General features: G+C 40.2%; 1 protein-coding gene across 2 annotated transcripts; it reads right to left on the bottom strand.

Moving 5' to 3' along the window:
* Window positions 1–5,521: 5,521 nt before the first annotated feature.
* thbs2a (thrombospondin 2a) lies at window positions 5,522–22,868 on the bottom strand. Of its 2 annotated transcripts, XM_010756607.3 has the most exons (23): window positions 22,625–22,868; window positions 22,277–22,345; window positions 21,497–22,050; window positions 20,947–21,031; window positions 18,373–18,572; window positions 16,868–17,008; window positions 16,691–16,784; window positions 16,148–16,318; window positions 15,177–15,353; window positions 14,690–14,863; window positions 13,798–13,925; window positions 13,541–13,693; window positions 12,098–12,316; window positions 11,914–12,021; window positions 11,659–11,818; window positions 11,421–11,539; window positions 11,094–11,328; window positions 9,124–9,351; window positions 8,730–9,001; window positions 8,554–8,651; window positions 8,246–8,385; window positions 7,551–7,581; window positions 5,522–7,202 (listed from the first exon to the last, which is right to left on the bottom strand). In XM_010756607.3, exons 2-23 carry the CDS (start codon window positions 22,338–22,340, stop codon window positions 7,199–7,201), a joined length of 3,555 nt encoding a protein of 1,184 aa, XP_010754909.1. In that variant the 5' UTR covers window positions 22,341–22,345; window positions 22,625–22,868; the 3' UTR covers window positions 5,522–7,198. The 2 variants fall into 2 exon arrangements, with proteins under 2 accessions (XP_010754909.1, XP_010754916.1); XM_010756614.3 differs by lacking the exon at window positions 7,551–7,581.
* Window positions 22,869–23,845: the final 977 nt, after the last annotated feature.

Genomic DNA, 23,845 nt, shown 5'->3' with positions numbered 1-23,845 from the left:
AATATTATTAAAAGAAACTTTGGCATGAAGAGTGGAAAACTCTAACAGATTTTCCAGCAGTGCTGTAATGGGAAAATGACAAAAAAAAAAAAAAAAAAGGAAAGAGAGGAGTGAATGGCTGATATCTTCAAACAGCTTGCCATGTGTATTTTCATGAGTGGATGTTCCATTACAGCAGAGCGCAACATGGCTGAAAAACCCATCAGAGATGTAAGAGGATATGGTGTGATCACTTGTTTCCACTGGTGAAAAGGGAGGGGAGCTTGTAGCATTGTAGTCCCGCTCATAAAGAGCAGACACGGGACTGCCTTCGTCTCCTGTTGATCCGTCAGGCCTGTAAATGCCTCTCCTGTTATTCATGTTATTCATGTATTTATTTTGCAATGTATGACAGCCTATTTAACCACATAACAAGCATTTTTTGTTTTTAATGTTAATGCACAGTTGAGTATTGGAGGAGTCATTCAGATTAAACTCTGAATATAATGATATTTGGTCGCCATGTTTAGCATCCATATCCTGAAGACTGAGAGACATCATAGATCACATTGTTTGATGTAAATATCTGTGCATGTTTGTATTTGTTATGTATATTTTCTCACCCCTTGGTATAATGTTTTAGTTTTTTAAATGTTTGATTTTTGTATGTATAGAAAAAGCAATGTAAGCTAAGTACAAGTGTTAATTCATTATATGAAGCATCCCAGGGCGCAAATGTGGCCAGGACCAGCGCTGCGTATGTGGCATAAATAAATATTAACAATTGACAATAAAACACAGCTGTATTCACATAGAACATGAATTTCGAATATGAAGTATTATAATATAGTATTATGTAAAAATGCTATCCACTGATGCAGCTGAAAGGTCTGGAAGAAATTCTTAAATTGACCTTAAGTTCTTTTCCTGGCATCTTGTGATTGCTGATTGCAACCACCTCACCCTCTCCATCTTAGCGTCAAGGAGAAACTACGGTGACCATGAAATGCTCTGTCTAAAACCAATGTTTGGTTTGTCCATTCTGGACTACTGTAGAAACATGGAGATTCAACATGGCCAACTCCGTGGAAGAGAATCCACGGTGTCTGTAGATATAAATAACTCAAGATAACAAAAACATTTTTTTTTAGTTTTATTTTCAGATTATACACTAATGAAAACATATTTATGCATATTTTACTTCATTTCTGTCACATTCTGTACACACTGGACCATAAACACACTTATTAATGATTTGTGCATATTAATGAAAACTTTATAACATAACATGCTTAATATAGATCATTAGAATTGTTAACAAATACCTTAAAAAACACTGCATTATTACATTTATTATGAACTGTTTATTAAGTGTTTATACACTACTTAGAAATAGTGCACCAGTTAATTCACTGATTGATTTGTTGTTGGCATTCAGCTTCAGGCACGGCCTTGTGACAACTCAGCAACATGCAGATTTGGCTTCCCTGTTATTTCAGGTGCAGGTGGAGTGTAACGTGATGTCTGGACTGTGTAAAAGTGTTAATGTGAGCCAAAAGCTTTGACAGTCCTCCACATGCCTCCTGTGGACAGCACACTCTGCAGCACCCATCACCGAGCGTGGCAGAGTACATGTCTGGTTTCCAGCTGGAACTTATGAGCCTGTCACAACCTCTCACATTTCAACTCTTATTCCGACGTAATGTTTAGCTGTACATTCAGCAAACTGAATGATCCCTGGGTTTGCAGCATGCTGGTGATGGCTCATTTGGGAATGGTTCATTTTCATTTTGACCTTTGTGTGACCTGCACAGTTGACCACTTCAATAGAGTGGGGCTGTGTCTTGCTCAACAGGACTGTTACAGACTGACTCACTGGTTTGAGGTTTTGAGCTACTCTCTGATTATTTTAAGACGTCAAAAGCTTCTATGGTGACACACAACCTGTTTATTGGCTCCAGTGCCACAATGCACACCCAATACAGCTTTCCAAACATTGCAAGCAATTTCATGGATGTTTGCATTCTTGCAGAAAAGATCTTGCAGAAAAAATGAGGGATATCTTGATGGTCTTTGCTTTTTTAAAAGATATGAAGCCTGCATTTGATCATTTGAGTTTATTTTTATAAGTTAGATAAATCAGACTTTTGAGGGCCTGCAGCTATCTGAACTGTCTGGCTTTGTTTTGTGCAAGGTTACTGCCAGGCCAAGACTTCACAACCTGATTTAATGAGACCCAATGCAGCTGTTCCCAGTTTTACACCAGTGCCATCAAGATCTAAGTGGAAACAAGCCTTGCCCTGACACCCTGGATGTCTTTTGGGGATCATGCTTGCATACTATCTATGCAAAATGCAGTTCCATTTAGTTTTTTCTTGAATATACATCCCTAAAGATGAGTGCCTTTTTCAGCCTGGATTTGAGCTAACGTCCAAACATATAATTACTGCTGCATGGGAAAACTTTCTTTTTTCCTTCTTTTCCACTTGGAAATTCCCTCTACAAGTTCTTGCTACCACTCTCTGATGTCAGTCATTTAAAGCATATGAAGTGAAGCATCTCAAACCAATAAGTAATATCAAAGAGCTGGGTTCATGCAGACAGCTTGGAGCCCTTTCTGCTGCAGGACTTCAGCTTGCAGCCCAACACTTTTCTGGGAGCAATGAGTGTGCGCCCCCAAGGTTGGCAGAGAGAAGGACCATGGATATTTTCCCAATGACTAGAGTAGCTTGTGCCCTGAAATAAATGACTTACTTTATTTCAAATGACAGACTCACTTCTTTCCTAGCACACGCGCCCTTGGCAGCCCCTGAGTCACTTTGTTCAGCAACAACATAGGTTCACTCATTAAAGGAGCCACAGGGAACACTAAATGTTGATTTCACTTGGTTTTCCAGGAAGCAGAAAGAAATGCATGCTTCCCAAGAGTCAAAGCTACTATTGCTGTTTGATCAAGTTCATGTTTCCATTGATGCACTGGGTGGCTGGGGCTGAGATATAGAGGTGCTGGTAAAAGTAAGCCAGGCAAGCTGTTTCCAGTCTCTGTGATAAGCTAAGCTACGAGGCTACTGGCTGAATTTCCCAGAATGTTAAATATTTGTAGAAAATAACAAAAGATTAAAAAAATTAATAAATAAGTCAGAAAATAAGGTCAATAACTTTAAAAAAATATGTGGATTTCCACTGGAAACTGGTGAAAGTAGCTCTCAGCTACTGGCCGTCTTCTTCATGTTCTTAGAAAAATAAGACTTCTGGACCAGATGAATTGCACTTTTAGATGGATTTTTGGCTATCTATCAGCAGTGAATTTTATAGATGAGCTCTCATATTTTATAATAGACCATAAATTAATTCAGACATGTTTGTGTACTGATTTCTTAAAATATAATTTTATCTTTCACCCCTTTTTCCAGGGTAATTTGTGTCTGTCAGCCTCCCTAGGATATTCCGTTCTCGTTCAGTCGCATTATAGATGACATGAAAAATGGGCAGACAGGAAAGAATGAGGAGGAAGTTAGTCTAGAGTGCAGAAAGTCAGCAAGTAGAAAAATTGTCTGTAGTGGTCCAAAATTGGACAAGCTGGTATTTCACACCACTGTGACTGAGTGGGAACATCGGTCAAGAGCAGTTCCTTCTAAACTTGTATTTGAATAAGAGGCTTCACTGTCCGCCCTCAGCTTCCTGTGTGTCTCTCTGTGCTGTTAAAACTGACAATCTGGTGCCGAGCTCAACATCTGCACCTCCAAGATAAATACATATCAACCAAACTATCTGAGTTTCAACTTGTTCAACAATGATGCTCTAATCCTTAGAGCCAACCCAAACAACTCACCTTGTGACTCTTTCTTAAAACCCACTGTGAAAGTGAACATTTCTTGATGTTCTTTTAATTAATTGCACCCAGTGGGCTTGAAGTTATTCATTCTTTTTTTAAATGCTTGCTGGTTGCTAAATACTCACCTCAGCAGAAAATGCTGATTTACTGTGTCACACATTGACATCCTCTGGCAAAGCTGTATGAACCACCCTGGAACGTGCTCTGGGCTTGAAACCAGCTATCAGTGCCAGACCCATATAGCCAGTCTTTGGTGTGTGCCACGTGGACTATTCCAAGAGCCTCGACCGAAATATCTCTGCCACAGAGCTACGAGAGCAAGGTTTGACTTTTCCCTAATAGCGCATTTTTTTCCTGGCTTCGCCGTGATTTACTTAACCCTTTCAGTCCCTGGTTTCTGCACTGTGAGACAGTTGGTCTGATGCAAGACAAAACCTTTTCATCTCTCCACAGCATCAAGCAAGATTCTGCCAACTCAGTTGAGTAGATTAACACAAATACCTCTGCTGAGGTAATGCAGATTTTCTAATTTTATTTTACTACAAAGGAAATTTTAGGAATTGGACCCATAGCTGTGGGAGGCTGACTTCATTTTAAGCTGGAAAAAAGGGGAGGCTTTCAAAGGAAATGGACTGTTTATATTATGTAATCTATTGTTGCATGCTCAAGTTCTACATCGAGTTCATCCCAGACATATATCAACCTTTCAAAAAGTTGTGGACTTCTAATGAAATATAAATGACTTACATAGTTAAATACATAGTATGTTTGAGCTCAACCTCTCTTAAGTTACATTTCAAGCATTGCTTTGCTGTGATAAAATAGAATAAATTATGCAATGAAGAAGCATTTTTTCATTGTACATGCATGTTTGCCAGCTATGCAGCTAACAGCAGATCACCAATTATGTTAGATGTTCTCACATATATTTTATTTTTGAGATCTTTCTTACAGCTGAGTGAATTTTAAGTGTCTCTATAATAGTCATGTCAACAAAATTAGATTTAGATTAAGATTTTGACAGTAAAGTTGCAAAAGGGTTTTTTTTGTGTGGACAAAGCCAAATTTGGAATCAGACTTAAAGGATAAATCTGGTGATATTTCATATTTTTTTTCAACAATGAATTGATATTGCTAACTTATATAGATTATTCCACTGTGCCACCAAGCTCCATTGTTATTTAGAAACTAAAAACAAATTAATCAGCCACACTGTTGCAGTGGTTAAAAATATTCTTACTTACTATGAACGTAGGCACTGAAGTTTATTTTGACAAACACTGTCCTGCCACTGTAAATCACTAGCGCACCAAATGTGTATAAGTCTGCCACAAAAAAATAGTCCCCAACGGTTGTATAATTTGCTTCTGTTTTCGTAACATTTGATAAAAAGTACAGAAATTATTAGGGTTTTTTTTGTTTGTTTGTTTAAAAAAAAAATTACATTTTTGAGGCAGGTATTTAAAGACTTACATCTTCAGTTAGAACGAATGAGTGCAAAATAAGGAAATAGACTGTGTAACAAGAATCTTAAAATTTGGTCTTTTCATGGGATTTGTTGTCAATAGCAAAAATATAATGAGAACTAGCCTTATCCTATAAAATGCATTTTTGCTAGTATTTCATGGCGCATGACTATTCTTGGTTAACAGCATTATTTTAATAGAATGGGATGCCTGTCAATCCTCATGTATATAATCAACAAAATGGTGTACAAGTGATTTATTTATGAAACAGAACAATCTTACACTAATGTTTGTAGAAAATGTAAATCTAACAACACAAGTATACAAAAAATTTACATTTTGTGCATTGCAAACTCAACAAAATAAACAAGATGGAAACCAAACATGGATGAACACGAATGCTATACAGACTAACGACAACAAGGTTGTACACTAACACGTCCTTGATCCACACCATACAGTCACACAGTCACACTTTGTTTTTAAAGACCTTCATCTGGATTCCCTTTCAACCAACACTGTAAAGTTTCACAACATCCATAGGTGATGCTTTTGACTAACATATGAATGAAAAAATAATTTGTATAAAATGTTTTCACTGTATTTTAGTTGTTGATCCTCAGACTCTCAGCTGCTGATGTGATATGTCACTTGGTGTGGTATACAACTTTAGATTCAGTAGGAATCTAGCAGTTACTGTTTATTTTTTGACCTTTTAAACTAATATTTTTACACTGATCTTATTTATTTCTTTTGTGTTACAGCTATTCTTTCAATATATGTACTAAAACGGTGCTTGCTGCAGTGCCAGTACCCCAATTTGTAGCCAGTTTTGGTGATGGACCATTTATAAGCTCCTTTAGACGAAGAGTATAAGCACTGAAAAATGTTCCACATGTACCAAAGTGATATATCACTTTGAGGACAATGAGACACTGTCTGGACAGCTAAGAAAATAAACACAGTGGCTTTTTTAACTTACACATACTACCAGAATTAACTTTCGTTGGCAGCCACTATCACATACATAAACATATGCTGTGTTTATGTATGCAATCACTTGAAGCAGTTGATGTTTATCCTCTCCGAAGCTTTAGGTTACAGTTTATCTGGAAGATTTGAAAAACTAACAAGTAAAGGAAGTGCATGACAACACTAAAAATCTTGCAATAGTATAATGTGTTATCTTGACGTTTGTGATATTTAATTATACGTTTTGTCAGTGTAAACAAATAAATAATTATTTACAAACTCTAGCAAAAAAATGCAAACAAACAAAACAAGCAGGGCATAAATAATTTACAAAAGGAATTATAATACAGACTTAGTATAAACATCTTTGGCACTTACTACAATGGCTTATTTAAATCATTCACTCAAGTTCTCCGTAAAAAAGACAAAAGCACATTCAGGATGAAAAGAATGAGGAGAAATAGTAATGGACTTGAGACAGCTAAATGATTATGCTTTGGTTACAGTTTATGTTTGTCAGACACTTTATGATCAGTTGTTCGGTAAAACAGAAGCCATGAATGAGCCTAAAGATAGAGAACAACCGAGTCACTTACAAGTTGTAGAAAGTAAGAAACTGTAGGAAAGCACATACAGCATGTAAGTGGTTGTACAATGAATCCTTTAAAATGTAGACATAGGTACACTAGTTATAATTCGATAATCTGCTGAGGCTTTTTTAAAACACATCCACTCTCGTCAGTTTGTCTTTCCCAGCTTAGGAAATGTATCAACAGGAAAACTGAAATCAGCCATGGTTTCCTCACCAGTGGATGGATCAAGGCAAAACATGGAAAAGTATGGAAAGTCTCATTTACGTTGAAATGCATTTAGGCATGACGTGATGTTTACTTTGAGAGATTCTTGTCTTTTGCCTTCTGATGTTTTTCTATCAGGCTTGATTCAGTTATCTGTGGAAAGATTGAGAAAATAGCTTCCATTACCGCCACATTTATAATCAAAACTAGGACACTCAGTGAGATTCACACAGTCAAAGTGCCAGAGTGCAGCAACAACATGTGCACTGTGTGCGTCAAAAAAGCGTGTCTTCAGTTAACGTGGCTGTGATTGTGAAAAGGCTGCAGGCTCATTTTCCACTCTTTAGCACTCAACAAAATATCTGAAGTCCTTGAACCAACGCACAAGGGCTGTCACAATGCATCTTGGGCATTGTACACGGGCAAGCTGACAGGCAACAACATAGCGTGACTTTTTCTTGCTTTAGCCGACAAACAACACATAACCCCTCTCATTGTTACCTTGTGAACACTGTTGGCAACTCCGGCTTGTCTGAGGTTTGAAAAAAATGGTGAAGGTTTAAAGATTTAACCCATATTATTCAAACAAGGAGAAGGTTTTCTCCATGGTCTAATAATTGTACTGTATATGGACACATGTGAACCATATATGTGTCTGCATTACGTACACATTTACTTTACATGCACATACGTACACTATACACACACATGAACATGTTTACTGCAGTGAGCTTGGACCAAGAGGATTCTACAAAACCTTAAATACCCATCAATCAATCCCAAGACTAAGCACTCAACATCTGTACAGTTGCTTACATATACTGTATGTATATAAAGTAAAGGTTGCATTAATGTAATGTAAATTAAGGCTGTGTCATATGCACACCTTAATGTTTTTATTTCATTCAAGCACTTGATACATTAGACTAAACAATTCAAACTGTCTGTATGTATGTATGTGTATGATTGTTAGAAAAGTAGCCATCCTGCCTAGGTGGTTGAAGGTTTTCATCTAGGTTCCCAACCTCTGAGATTATTTATTGTGTCTTTATTTACAATTTAACCAAAAATTCTAAGAAGTAGTTAAGCCATAAAAAGCTCCCCCAATGCCATTAACGAATACTTTTGGGTATCTGACAGCTGACAGAAAAAAAATTTGGTTAGAAATTTAAAATAATGAAAGCATTTGTACTAACCTCTGCACTCATACTTGAGGTCGGAGAAGAACACCAGCTCTTGCGAAAAGACAAACAAGCCTAACCTTCCTCCGGCAAACGTCTTGTCATAAACTGGACCTGAGTCAGCCATGATCTGTTTACCTTCATAGACCACAACCCTGCAAAACACAAGACAAACATGGACTTCTTAATGTGATGAGATTATTAGGTTTACTAATGTACGGTATATTTCACTCTTCAATGTGGCAGAAAAACTCCTTTAGAGAGACTCTGGAGTCCTGCAATCAAGGTTCATCATTGAGATTGTTCTTGTCTTTATTTCCTACCTTATGAAACCAGTCTTCGGTCTATGGATGAGATGCCACCTGTAAGCTGTGTAATCCTTCCAACCAATGTTTTTGGGGTCATGCCAGAGAGTACGCACCTATGGAAAAGAGTTAACCACACTTAATACTGCTACAGCCTTTAAAACAGACCAAATAGCACTGAGACTGCTGCCCACCTGTCCAGGAGTGTTGCCTGTGTGCCACAAAGCATTCCTGAGGTTTTCTCCAGTGCCAGTGGTCGAATTGACAACTTTGAGCGAAACGCCAGAAATGCCAAAGGCCTTGGAGGGCTTGTCCTCCCAGTAAGTCTGTGTGATCTGCTTCCACATCACTACATAAAAGCGCCCACTTGACTGGTAGCCGAACACAAAGCCTGCATAGTCATCATCTCTGTCCGTGTTCACGTACATCGTTCCACTGAAGTCCACAGCATTGAACTCATCAAAACCTGTCGGTGTGAAAGAAAAGTGATGTTAAATCTCAGGGCTCAGTTCAGCCAAATTAAGCCTTAAATGTTTTAAGAGAAGTAAATTAACATCAAATGGTTAAGAAGAAACATGTGCTGCTCACCGACTGCAATGCCTGGGTCAGAATTGGCAGTCTGAACCAACTCTTTACCCTGATGTCTGACCACCCAGTTGGGATCAATTTGAGTAGTTCCCTTGGGATCCAAGTGGACCATCTGGAATTTCCTGAAGTCTGTGGCACTGATGGCACTGTTCTCCGGGCACACATCAAGAATATCCGGGATACTGTCGTTGTCAAAGTCATCTTTGCAGGCATCCCCTCTTCCATCGCCTGTTAAAATAAGATATCAAATGAATAGGTTTGACCCAATTTATTTTTGATAGAAGCAAAATTTTTTCCTATTTTTCCATATGTTGGAAAAATCACTATGGCGGCTAATGCGAGTGTCATAATACTCGCACTGCAGTGAGCTGCTCCAAGCTAATATGAAAAATGAATGGGGAAAATAGCAATTCCTCCCAGGAAACTGGCTTTAATAGCTTTGCCAAGTCTACTAAGGAAAATCAGTCATCTTTTCATGCTGTGACAACTTCCACTGATACTTGTAACTATCTGAAGCCTGACGTCTATTAGAGCCAGACTGCAGGCCAAGAGCTCACAGTGGAAAGGACGCCAGTGGCTAATGAAGGCCACTGTGTAGAAGTAGCTAGCTGCTTTCTGTCATCATCTTTGTTATTTCACAAGGGGCTAAAACGATTCTATCACATAAACACTATCTGACGAGCTGTGAAAAAAGTGAACGTCAGTGTCCACGGCCTTCCTCCTTCGCGGTCTGTTTTCAGTTACAGACAGCTGTAAAAACTCCAGGTAACCCTGCTTAAATTGGGCACTGTGGATTAATCACGAGCGAAAGCCTAAAGGAAATAAAAACTTCACAGCCTGGCGTGTGCCCACCTGGATGGCTCGCTGAAGTCATACAGAATGACATCACCCATGCCAACCCAGTCGTTGACTCTTTCCACAGCCACCATATTTCACACCTGCTGCATGAAGCTAATTGCTAACTGCGAAAACATCTGGGAGAAGGCATACTAAAGCAAAATGTGAACATTACAGAGTAATGAGCGCAAAGTCTGAGTGCATGGAATCCATGGGAGAGAGAGCGTATGCAAGCAAACAGATGGACAAATACTGGCCCATTATACAAGCTATAAATCTAGCTATAATAATCAGTTCCCAGACTGACAAGTACAACTACAGTCTTAATCAGTCTCTCGCATCAAGCTAAATTACATTTAAGTTAATGTGTGTTGGCAAGTGTCATGAACTGGTCATGTGAGATTAATAGTTGTAATTAGCTAATGGTATTAAATGGCAATTAACTCATTAATGGTGAGTTGTTGTTTTTTTGTCAACTGCTGTTCCCAAGCTCCTTTCAGTGCTCATAAATATTCAGTTCCATGACAACTGGGCAACTTCTTCTGGTGATGAAGCTCATGATACAACTGAAAGCTCCAACAGCTGCTGAGTGGACCTTTTGTTGAGAATATTTTATTCAAGTGGAACTTCTGTTATCTCAACACTGTCATACTGTCATATTGCATGAAACCAAGAAATAATGTTTACTAACTGTTTATATTTTAACTGATACCCTCATATTACACTTAAACTTACAAAGTACAAAATTGTTTGGTTTTCCATAAACACTAACTGCTCCATAAAAATTACAGCTGCATCAAACCTTTTTAAGCCTGCAGCACTGAGTATTATAATTCCACCATAATGACAACAAACTGTATTGGATAGGATCCCTAATCTTTTATTCAACCTAAAAGTGCACCATCTACATTCGTTGGTTTATTGTTAGTTTTCCCGTTGCTAACTAGTTTGCTAATCTCGTGATATCATGCATTAAAATAATACTACCCCAACTTAACACCTAAAATTTCAGGACCCTTTTTACTGCCACTGGGCAAATGTGCAAAACAACAGCTGAATATCACGGGTGATTCAAAAGCACATGGCACACAGACTAGTGCGACCTCTAAACGATTTAGATGTTACATTCTCACCATCAGAGTCCAGCTGGTCTGCATTGGGTGTCAGTCTGCAGTTGTCCTTGTCATCAGGTATACCATCATCGTCATCATCGTAGTCACATGCGTCTCCTTTGCCATCCTTGTCATGGTCAGCCTGGTTGGCATTGGCCACGTAGGGACAGTTGTCCAGGTTGTTCTGATGACCATCTTCATCAATGTCTTGGTTATTATCACAATGATCTCCAACCAGGTCATTGTCTACATCAATCTGTTGGATAAATAGAGATGTTAACACTATTAACACTTCCTGCCCCTACTGTTGTACTGGAACATGTCATTATATACAGTATAGTTCAATACCTGATCAGGGTTGTGTAGCAAAGGACAGTTGTCACACTGGTCACCAACTCCATCCATGTCAGTGTCCTTCTGGTCAGTGTTGTACACATAGGGGCAGTTGTCGTTCTCATTCATGATTTCTTAGGACAAAAAGGGTAGTTGATGACATATTCTTGAGAATTTAGGTATAAACTGAGTAATTAGCAGTCCTAGAGGGACTGATTATGGTATTTTATCTGCATAGGCTTGGCTATTTTACCATCTCCATCAATGTCCACTGCACAGGCATCCCCTTCTCCATTGTGGTCAGTGTCTATTTGAGCAGGGTTGTGCTCATAGGGACAGTTGTCGCAGCGATCGCCGACTTCATCCTTGTCAAAGTCAAACTGACGAGGATTGTAAAGGAGGGGACAGTTGTCCTGTGGCATAGAGTATATGATTGTTAGGGAATTTTTCAATTATCATGAATACGATCAAAGAATAAAATGTTTCCATATGTCAAAAACTCTCGTACCCTCTCATCTAGAATTCCATCGTTGTCGTCATCCTTGTCACAAGCATCTCCTTGTCCATCTCTGTCAAAGTCTTCTTGTCCAGAGTTAGGAAGGCTAGGGCAGTTATCCTGAAAAAGGAGTGGAAAGTTCAGAAGTTTTACAGATAGGCTACATCAAATAAGGTGCAGGAGTTCAATGAAATACCTTCTTGCAGTGGTAAGTGGCATTGGCACCACACACAAGGTTCTGATTGGGCCAGCCATCCAAGTCTGAGTCTTCCCCACAAATGAAACCATCTCCTGCATAACCCGTCCTACACTCACACTTGTACATAGGGTCACTGAAGTGGCTGATGTAGATGCATTCGGCATATTTGTGACAGTTGTGGGTCTTGTCCTTGCATGGGTTCTCTGGCTCGCACACCTAAAGAAAAAACAGAGAGATTATAAGATTTGCCACCACATTCAACATGGAGGGAAATTGTTATCTGTCTGAAAAAGAAGGAAGACAGCCCTTTATGCCAATTTTGTTGTCAACTTCTGATGACATGTCCAAGCACGTATTTTACTACTCCTTGTAGCTTTTTTGTTTTGTTTGGAAGGCCACTCAAAATTTAGGGCTACTACAGGTTATGGGACAGATTTTGGACCAAGCAGTGTGGGGCACTTTTGGTCACAGTTGATTTTATGAAATCCCACTTAATGCATCATACATCCCACTACGACCCACTGTTTCCCCCTTTAATGCAGCACAAGGTATCCACAGCTGCCACTCATTACCAGAGGATGAACATAACTCCAATTTGGATGCCACTCCATGAGCTCATAGAGCAGAAAGTGACAGCAAGAACAAGCCTTTGATCAAAATGGTGAAATGGAGCCCCTTAATGCCAACAATGACACAATTCCCTTTTCCCGAATCAATTAGTAAAATTGGAGCATCATATCAAAGACAAGCAGCTGCAGAGGCTACAGAGTGACAAAATGGTCCACTAGGGATGTTGTGCAGATGCCAATCAGAGTGGCATGGCAAGTCTTTCAGCTCTTTAGGTCTCTGTGAATTTAGTGCAGAAGTGTGTTCCAATCAAGTAATTAATATGACATATATAGAAATTACCTGTAGCTGCTATGGCAGGAGTTGAAAGTGGATATACTGAGCTGTTTTCAAGATCTAGTGGGCAGAGCCAAAGTTAAGAAAGAGCTCCACATCATAAAAGCATTGATCCATTCAACATCTACAGTAAAAATATACAGTATAAAGAACTGTTTCAATCTGCCTGATCTCTACAATGAAACTACCAGAGATGTTTAACACATGTTTGTTGTTAAGAGTTACCCAACTCTTCTCCCTCTCCTTCTGCTTGCTGATACTGGGTCAAGGTGAGTCAAATTCATATATGGTGGCCCAGGGGCTCCCCTCCAACACTGTATAAACACTCTCACTGCAAGAATGAGGCTTATAAATCACCTAAGCTGCTGCTCCCATCATTCATAAATCTGGATCTGACATACAAAAATCCACACAACTGCTTTTGAAAAATCTGCCTGGAGCTAAAGGCCCAGATTGTTTCCTTTCCTTTACCACCCTTTGAACAGCATCCAATCAGTAGTATGTTATTGCCATTCGATGAGAGTAACTTCAACTCACCTGTTTGTTCTTCTTGGCAGCCTCCACACCCATACCAAAAGGCTGAGTGCCCTTGTAGCGCTTTGGACAGGGCAGACAGTGGAAACCTGGATCTGTGTTGATGCAGCGCTGAGTTCCACTCACTTTGTAGCAAACATCAGACACCATGTCACACTGGACGTGGGAAAGAAAAGCATCAGTAAAATGCAAATAATTATATGAATGAAGTCTTAAATACACATCTGGTATATGCACGTAAGAAAAACAGAAACCTTTACCTCATTAATGTCTTCACAGTGGGTACCATTTCCACGGAAACCAGCAGGGCACGGACCACACTCCCAGGATCCATCTGGAGAGCTGTTGCAATCCACTCCCCCAAAGCATGGATTAGACAGACAGCCATCTGCAAAGGATTTAGATGTCAAGAATGGATATAAACAAGGGATATTGATTTAAATATCACTGGACATATCTGTATAGTGTGTCTCCAGATGACTAAACTTTTAATTTGTGTTTTTTTTATCTCAAGATAAAGCCCATAGGGACATACTATTCACCCAAATGATAAAAAAGAAGGTCCTTTCTCTAGATATGCAGTCATGCAGAAAGTTTTGGTTTCATTTGCCTAGGTTTGGGATTTTTACCACCACAAAGATACAATAGTAACCAATGGAATATGATATTGGTTTCAGTTTGTGGCACTCATAGCATAAAGCATAGCTTTTAAGCCTGCGTTCACTCAAAAATATGTAATATTCATAAAGTTCAAAACTTAAAGTAACAAGGCTAAGAGTCTATAGCCATGCTAGCTATGATACTTTGCCATAGCATGCTAACATGCTAATGAGAATGTAATTGGTTTTACCAATATTTAATAGGTTATTTTAAGTCCAAACTAAACACATGGACGTTCACCAAAAGTAAACGTTTGGACTTAAAATCAGGGTGACACTAGAGGAAAATTCATCACCAAAGAGTCATATATCTTATATCTAGGCAGATTCACCCTCTGAGGAGCATGAATGTCTGTACAAAGTTCATTGCAATCCTTCAAGTATTTGGTGAGATATTTCAGGCTGTACCAAAAAGGTGGACCGACTGACTGACCACCCCAAGAGTCTGACACTTACATGGCTAAAAATATCATGTAACGTCACTGGTGCTCACCAATAGGACAGTCTTCTTTGTTACAGCTGTCACTGTCGTTGGCTTCCCCGATACACTTCTTGCCACCATGCTGAGGATGAGGGCTATTGCACTCACGCATCCGACTTTTGACACCCCCTCCACATGTTGCTGAACAGGTTGCCCATGGGGACCAAGGACCCCAACCACCATCAACTAAAAAGATACAGAGATAGATGTTCAGTAGTTATTCTTGGAAAACAAATATATAAATTCTTTGTTTTAAAATTTAAAGTCTGATATAAAAAAAAGCAAAGAGAGTCAGTAGCCTGGAACTTAATAGTACAAGAGAAAACATATTGAGCTGATTTGAGTCAACATTTCCTGAAAGACAGACAGAAGGCTTGTCCAAAACACATCGGGAATGTTGCCTCAGGAGAGACATGAGGGAGTCTGGTTGTTCAGCACAGACGCCGCTGAAATGAAGATGCTGCTTTTGAGTGTTCCCCTCACAGGCTGAAATACTTACTGGGACAAGGCTGGGCAGTGCAACGCTGAGTCTCTCTCCCACTTCCCTCACAGTCTTTGCCCCCTAGTTGTGGCACTGGAGCATTACAGTGTCGTATTCTGGTGATCTGTCCTTCTCCGCAGGTCACTGAGCAGGAAGACCATGGTGACCACAAACTCCACCCTCCATCCTGGCGAACTGGGTATCAAACACCAAACATATCAGGCAGAGATCACCCAAACACACATTGTATATTATCCTTTCCACTCAAATGAAAAATGGCCACCACATTTTCAACAAGTAAACATCTTGTCATTCTGGCGACAATGGCTCACTTTTAAAGATGTTCTAAGATCCTTGCGCCAGTACTTATGTCATTGTGAGTAAACTATGCTCCAGTGGTTAGAATGATTTAGTCACTTCCACAGATGCAGTGTAATGTTAGCTGCAACCAATAACACAAGCTAAACCAGCAATTTATCAAACACCCAATTCATCAGTTTCAAATCAAGTGAAATCTCTTGACACTCCACCTCATATATAGCACATCTAATGATCAAATTCATTAATAGTTTATATAGCTGCATGGTAGGAGGCGGTGAGTCATTGCCCTGTGGAACACCCTCCCAATGATTTATTTGGAATTAAGTTGACTGGGCACACCCTGCAACTCATGCAACCATGCGATCCAGCTCTTCACTGGGATTCAGCAGCACTTAAATGGATCCATTTTCAAGAGATTTATGGAGGCGTGAACTTGGTCTTTTTTCACTTTGGAGGATCTCATCTCATATTTAACTCAGTGCTGAGTTTTTCCACAGTTCCATCATGTGCCTCCCTCTTATATGTCATGCTGATGTTTGTTTTAGATTATCGTGTAGTTGAGGCAATTGCAGAAGCATACTTTAGATCAAAAAGATGACAGTAACTACTGGATGCCATATATTTAAATGAAAAATGAGGACTGGGAAACTATTTCAAGAATTTCTCACCACGGCTATCGCATTTGCCCAGACTGCACTTTCGTGTCTGGATAGAAGGTCCAGTGCACGGGTTACTGGTTGCATCACATGACCGACCCCTTTGTTGAGTTCCTGTCCCGCAGGTGACTGTACACTCTGTCCACTCTGACCAGGGGGACCAGCCATCTTCACGGTCTTTAGCTGGGAGAAGTAAAAGAAAACATTTTGAGAAACACTCTCATATCACCTCAGTGTAATAATAAAAGTAGCACAAGCTCACAACTGCACTCTTTTTATTCTTTATGTCAGCCTGTTTATCACGTGACCTAGTCTGAAAAACCCACAGTAGCCATTCTGAGCGTCTTATATTTTGACCAATAAATATGTGGTTCATTCACAAAGACAAACTGCCTGCAACAGTCCTGTGGTATTAAAATTTAATATGTGTGCAATGTTGTTTTTATGGCATATGAGCCATTCATTTAAAATAGCATACATGCATAAAACTGTATGTGTTTATAATTGTGTTTATATGCTGGAAGCAGCGTCTATTAAGAGGTTCTAACTACTTACATAAACACACGGGGCAGCACTCGCCGTCAAAAAATGAGGGGCTGGCACAGGCCACTGGGGGGCATGTAATTTGGTGACACACAATCTTGGACTCCTGTCATCAGGTAATATGACATCTATTAGGGTCATTGACATCCACAGTAAATCTGTTCATATTTTCACATGATTTGGCACTACCTGGCAGGTACATTTGGTGCAGCTGTCCACAACCCAGTCTTCCTTATCGTCAAACAGGCGGCCATCCTGCCAGCACATGTTTTTCTCTTTAGAGTTCTTCATCCTCCCAAGGGCCTCCTTCATGACTGTGTTCTCCTCTGTCTGAACATACAATAACAGACAGATTTGCAGTCAGAAAGGAGATCAGTCAGAAATGATTAGGACGCACTCATGAGAAAGGTAGACTGCATTCCATTAAGCATATGAAGGTATACACCTGCTGACAAGCCGATTGATTCTTTTAAGAGAGCACATGTGAGGTTACTTTTCACCAGGTGGAAAGAGGAACCAGCAGGAGAACTCACTTAAATATAATTCACACTAAAGTAACTTTACGTGTTGAAAACCAGTAAAGTCAAGGTACATCACCGTCTAACACAACGACCACTATACAAATCATAATAATTAAGTGCTAACTGTAGCATCATGTCACCCTTTCAGTGAACCTATCCTACCAACATATATCCCTTTCCACCTTAGTGATGCATCATATCATTTTGAGCCATCTTTCTTTCACATGAGGGAAAAGAAGTTCAGAGAAAACTTTAATGGACCAGAAAGAAGAAGTCAAAGAAGTACACCTACACAAAAAGCTACTCCATTGCATTAGCAAAAATACTTTTTCTTAAATATGCTTCTCATTAGTGCAAATTGCAAACAGTACATTTCTTCATCATTAATGCTTCTAGGAAAAGTGCTGTTTAGTTATGCACTTTGTAACCTCCAACCCAATTGGAGATCACAGGATCTCTGGCTGGACTCCTGAACACTTGGGAACTGTCAGTTGATAAACTACTGCCAAAGGTTTGTGTGCCTTTGTGCATTTGTGTATATGTGTGTGTGCGCATCCTCCCATTTGGAAAAGGGAGGCAACAGTTTGCAGCACTAAAATCTAAGACACCACTTGGTCTGGAAGAGCCTCAGGGACCCTTCTCATCCCAGCGTTTTTTTTTTTTCTCCCAAGGTTCATGCCCAGACTCTCTTATTGCTGGGAGGCTCCCAGAGGAAACACATGGGCTGTTTAAACACAGCCAGACATTAGACTGGACCCCATCGCTGCCAGGGGAACACTTCCTATATCCACATGTAACATGTCATAAAATCTGTCTGACTCACGCTGCCACAGATAGCAGGAGTCAAACGGGTTCAGCCATCACAGTCCTGACTCTATAAACAGTCCTGCGGCTACTTACTGTTTGCTTTCAAACCAATGTAGGTTACCTAGTAACCTAATTCAAACCTATTACCTACTGGCTGCCACGCTAAGAATGGTATAATTTATTTTCCTCAAATGTCAATTTTCTCTAAAATGTTGATTTTGTTCCCTTACACAAAGACAGATTTTATTGCTTTGACATTCATCACTGAAATTGGTCTATAAAGCATGGCGAAACAGGCAGTAGCTTGTCGAAAACAAACACAAGTCAAGATACGTTGATTTACGCTATGTCACTTCTACTACTTACCACTTTTTGCAAGCCATCAATAAGGTTACTGACAACTACACGAAGGCCGTTGAGCTCCTGGAACATGGTGCTGAGCTCCTCACAGGAGCGTTCGCACATATCTGCGCCAGCCTCGTCCGTCTTCTGACCTATAATGTTTGTAGTGATGGAGGGACTCACATCCACAATTTCTGTGCTCTCGCTCACGATATTAGCGTCATCTGTAGGGAGCAAAAAAAGAGACATTGTGGTGAACATGCAAGCAAGCAAATGAACGAGCAACACAGACTTGTGATGAAAAACATACTTTAGAGATATGATGATTGAAACACAAGAAGTCTGATTTCCTGTTATTCTGTAGGCGGCCAAAAGATCACAACAATGCAGTGATTACGATGTTTATTGTGTTCCCCAAAACAGATGTTCATTCAGCGGTGCTTGATTTGAAAAATGTATCTGTTTGAAATGGTGACGGTAAATTTTTCCACCGGAGATGACAGCAGGGTTGGCTATGGGAGGACGGGAGGAGATGGCATTGTGGAGTTCAAAAAGCAGAAATCTGGGTGTTCCTCATGTGGAACAACACAGTTGTCATAAATCTCCATGACCTTTTAGATAAGTGGACACTAGTATGAACTTAACAGACCGGAGTGACCACACAGATGGAGTTTACAAGGAGCCTGTGAGGCTCATGGTCTTGTCTTTACAGCTGATCAGTAGCACAGACACTTGAGAGATCCTTGTCAACACAGCAGAATCCAAAGTGTGTGAAAATCCCTTGAGTTGCAGCATTTATCATTCATTACTATCACATAGGGTTTTACACAAGGAACCCCTCCAGCGCATGATGTGAAAAGGAATGCAATCCTAAACCACATGGTTGTTTGAATGGCATAATGAGGCTAAACGTTGAGTCTTTGTACAATCTGCAAATCTGGAACAGGAAGTCCAGCCCAGAGTAAAGCGTCTGCCAGCTGTGATCTTTGTACAACACAGACAGGATAAAATACAACACAGTGAGCAGGAGAGGGCATCTTTTGTGGTGTTGAGTTGACATTAAACCATATGAAATTCTGTGACTCTGTTCTTTACGTCCCCCAGTTTATTCCCTTAATCTGTGATCTCAAAACATTGAACTTCAGTCATACCCGGATGAACTTTTACGAATGTGTGATGCACAAAAAACAAACACACAAGACACATATCAAATCTCCATGCAACGCCTGTCATTCAGCCAAAGCACAGCACATTATCTGCAACTGGTTTGAATCTTGCTATGTAAATTGGTGAAGATTAATAGTAGGCTGGGGACTCTAAATCAAGAAGTCATCCAAATTGCCCAATGATGTCCCACTGTAGCCAGTGCTATGTTTTCTTTCCTTTTCAGTCTGCTGGATTCATTCAAATCTCAGGAGGGCTTCACACTGTGCGTGCGTGTGAACGCGTGCTAGCTTGTCTGTGAAAGCGTTTACACATTCTTCTCCCCATGATAGACAGTCTCTTTTTTCCTCTCAAAGCAGATAGAGGAATTTTTTCAGCGCAAAAAAGCTTGGGTACTTTTAATACTGCTCATTAATGTCCAACATGACAGTTTTTATGAGCATGGGTTGTGTGGGTTTATGAGTGACTTTTGGCATTAAGATTGCTACCAATGCAGAACCTTGACTAGTACCAGCCAGTGTGCAGAAAACTTCCAGACCATAGTGACATTTGTTAAACAAATAAACTCATTCAGCTGGAATTCAACACTGCTTGTGGCAAAAGAAACGCACCGACCTCTCTAACACGCACGGCATATGGATTTGCTTTGTCACAGTGACCCAAAGACTATCTTTCTAGATCTGGTGACCCTTTCGCTTTTGTGATAACGGATGATTATCGACGTATTTTCTCAGATATCTGTATCTTTTTAGTTGCAGCCGCTCTTTGTGTGAGCCCCGCTGAGGATCACGAGGTACTGTTGCTCATGTGACCAAAGCCTCAGCTGAGAAAAGCAACCCAATCTGCCAATTCATGACTTCACCGTGTGTGTGTCGGTGTGTGTTTGTGTGTGCAGCTGGAAGTGGAAGCTCCTCACTCTGAAGTATAGCATTCACATTCTATTTTCTATTTTCTTTCCCAGGGCATTATCCCGAGTCCACTGCCAATGGAAATAAATGTAAGCATCTGTATCTCCTTTTGTTCACCACGCACACTCTCAACCTCAAGCCACTGCGTCGACACTGCTGTTTCCGTAAACATGAAGTAATGGTGGGAGATCTTGCCACATATCAAATATGCACGCTTTCTGACTGACTTCACCAAAAGAGTTAAATTCATACAGAGGGAGTTAACCGAGAATGCTAAACTGTTTGCCTGGAAAGTTACTGTGGTTGATACTTAACAAAACACAGATACCATGCATGGGAGGATCGCATGTGAAACGGTTTCCCAATCACATCTGCAAGGTATCGGTCTTGCAAATATAATTGTTTTGACTTATCATTTGGTTGATGAAAATCACACAAATAGAAATGGTTCCCACTGATCGTAGGAACTGTACAGTGATTGCTGGTTTAAACACCTTTAAACACACAAAAGAAATTTGTCTCTTACCTTGTTTAGTTACCTCGCAGTCTCTGCTCAGCAGGATGTCTTCCACTGTGGTGTCAAAGATGAAACGCACATTCTGCAGGAGGCCCTGTTTGGTAAGAAAAGATTTCCCTTGATTACTCTGGTTACACATTTTGGCTACTTTGGCGTATTTCAGAAGTGACATAGTGTGCATTTACTGCTGTTCAAGAATACGTTGTCTTACAGACAAACACATTTACTTTCAAGCATTGGCGTTCACTGTTGACATTGTCACACACATCCACACACATTTCTACACACAAGGGGCAATTTAGAGACTAAATATAGACTCCTTTCCACACAGAGAGACCAGGGTAACACTGAGCGTCTTTGCCACACTTTGAAGAGGGAGTATGTTAGTCTCTACTCCTGGAAACTCAGTTAAGACCACAATTTTGTTTCTTGTTTCTCATGAGGGGTGACAAAACACTGGAGGACAGCTGGAAAAGTCTCAAAGAGACTGAAGTAGAAAGGCAACATAAGCTCCTAAATCTTGGGAAATCCTACCAAAGAGACATAGTCTCTGTCTTACCCTGAAGTGGTTCTCCCTGATGGATCCCTTCGCAACATACATGCGGCTTCCCTCAGCCTGCAGGTGTTCATAGAAAGGCTCATCCAGGATGAAGCTGTCTATCAGGCTGCAGCCCACAAACAGGTTTGCATTTTCCCCATGAACATGAAGTGTGATATTCTTCCACTGTGAGTCCGACAGGTCCACATCCTCGAATGAAACCACGTTCTGTGAGCCGTCCACCCAGTATGTCAGGTCCAGTGAGTTGGCCCGTCCGTTGGACACAATCTCAAATTGGCGCCGGCCATCAGGACCCTCCAAACCAATCAGGGTGCCCCGTGAGGCGCGGTCCTGGCGTATGCTGGCCACAAACACAAAGCCCTCATTGTTTTGGATCTGACGTAGTATTTGTTTTAGTATGGGGGGGCTCACTGGGGGCAGGTGGTCGAAGCGGATGAAGCGGTAAGCAGGGGCATCTGAGTTTTGGCCCCGGAACTGTTTGGCCCCCAGAGTCTTGCGTGTGATGTGGCTGATTTCAAACAAGTCAAATGACGTCTCATCCTCCTGCTCACCTTCTACAAATCAGAGAAGAAAAAATGGAAACGGACTGTTAGCTACTTTTATTGCAATAAAAGGAGGACATATGGCAAAATGTTTAGAGGTTTAGAGATTTCACCTTTTCACTTTCAAAATAACTTCACTGGAGTAAATGATTGCACTTCAAATAGCACTTGGTTTCAATATTAATAACTATAATTATTAATATTCAGCATTGAAGTCATTTTAAAGTTCTGCACTTACCTTCAGTTATTGCATGGAGGAAGTGAAATGATAAAAGCAGCAAGAAGAGACTTCTGAGTATCATATCTCCTTCAAAACAACAGAAATGCTTTTTATTAGTTTTTATGTCGCTCTTTTTCTTTGGGTCCATCCAATTGCATTTTAGCCTCTCAGTGAATAATTCGTAAAAAGTGACATATAGAAAAAAAACTATTAATAATAATGCTACAATAGAAGATTAAACAATTACAATTCTGGTTTATCTTTTAGCGCTTTGAGTCAACAGGTCATCACTTTGTCTAGTGCTTTACTCTCCTTATCTCTCTACACATAAAAGTTTAATGACAAACAAGCCGCCGACAAACTTACCTGATGAATGCAGGTCTTATCTTTAAAATTCAGTCAGATGTCCGACAACAAGAAAAATAATTTTAAAAAATGAAATCGAGGGGGGAAAAAGACCTAATATGATGATTTTAGCCGATGATTATATGAATGAGACGTGGTATCTCCTGCTTTTTTCCTCGTGCGTAAAAACCGTAAAGTCCACTTTGATTCACTACATCCACAGCCCGGAGGACTTGAGGCGCAACTGTGACTGAGGCATCCACCTCCCTCCTCCTTATATAGAGGCTCGCAGATAGCCTGTCAATCAAAAAAAACTTTTGGGTATGAACAGTTTGAGGTCGGTTGTTAAGAGACAGAGTTACATAATTATCTTCCGATGGCGTAATCTTTCTTATCCGTGCTCACACACAGAGGCTGGTATGTGGGATTGAAGACCCCTCCTCTCCCCCCTCTTTCCCTCTCTCTCTCTCTCTCACCGTGATGCCAACCATCCCCTCCCTATCAAACCCACCTCCCAACTGTGTGTGGAGCTAATTCACTTTAACTCGGGGGTGGAGAGGATGGAGGCTATTTTACTCTGGGGGGACAACGTTCTGGTGATAAAGACCCAAAACCATGTTCATAAATGAATGTGGTCTTATGAATTCAAGGATTTGGCACCCACTTTCCCAAATAGCATATGTGACTCTTAAAACAAATGAGGCTAACTGTATTTTGACTAAAACAATGTTATAATTCAAAAGTAAAAAAAAATATATATCAATAACTCAAGGTGAGAATCCCAGCTATGTCTGCAATGTGAGACAGGAAAAAAAAACATGAAAATGACCTCTAATACAATAGATACTTTGGATGCTTCCACTTTGCTGGCAGGCAGTGTCTTGCGTCTGGAGATCGTCTGGTTTATGCCAAGTCTTCCCTCTGCGGTGTCAGGGAAAGAAAAGCTGATACAACGTCTCATTCTTGGAGCCCTGTAGAAGGATCGTAGGGCTGGATGTGGGTAGGCTTTTGTGTACCAATAGGATACGTCTCAGGGATGGTTTGCGTCAATTGGAAATGTGCATTCCATTTAGAGGAAAAAAAGAAGAGGGGGTTGAGGAACAGACAGTTTCTTACCAAATGGGGTGATTGCTTTTCAACAACATGGATTCACTAACCTGACAGAAATTAGAAACAGTAGTGAACAGTTAGTCAGACACACAAGATTATGACGATGCTCTCTGATGATAAAAGCATTCTGCA

This window comes from Larimichthys crocea, chromosome III (assembly GCF_000972845.2).
Source record: "Larimichthys crocea isolate SSNF chromosome III, L_crocea_2.0, whole genome shotgun sequence".
Taxonomy (NCBI): Eukaryota; Metazoa; Chordata; class Actinopteri; family Sciaenidae; genus Larimichthys; species Larimichthys crocea.
The sequence above is the reverse complement of the archived record's forward strand: the minus strand, read 5'-3'. Positions and strand labels throughout refer to the sequence as shown.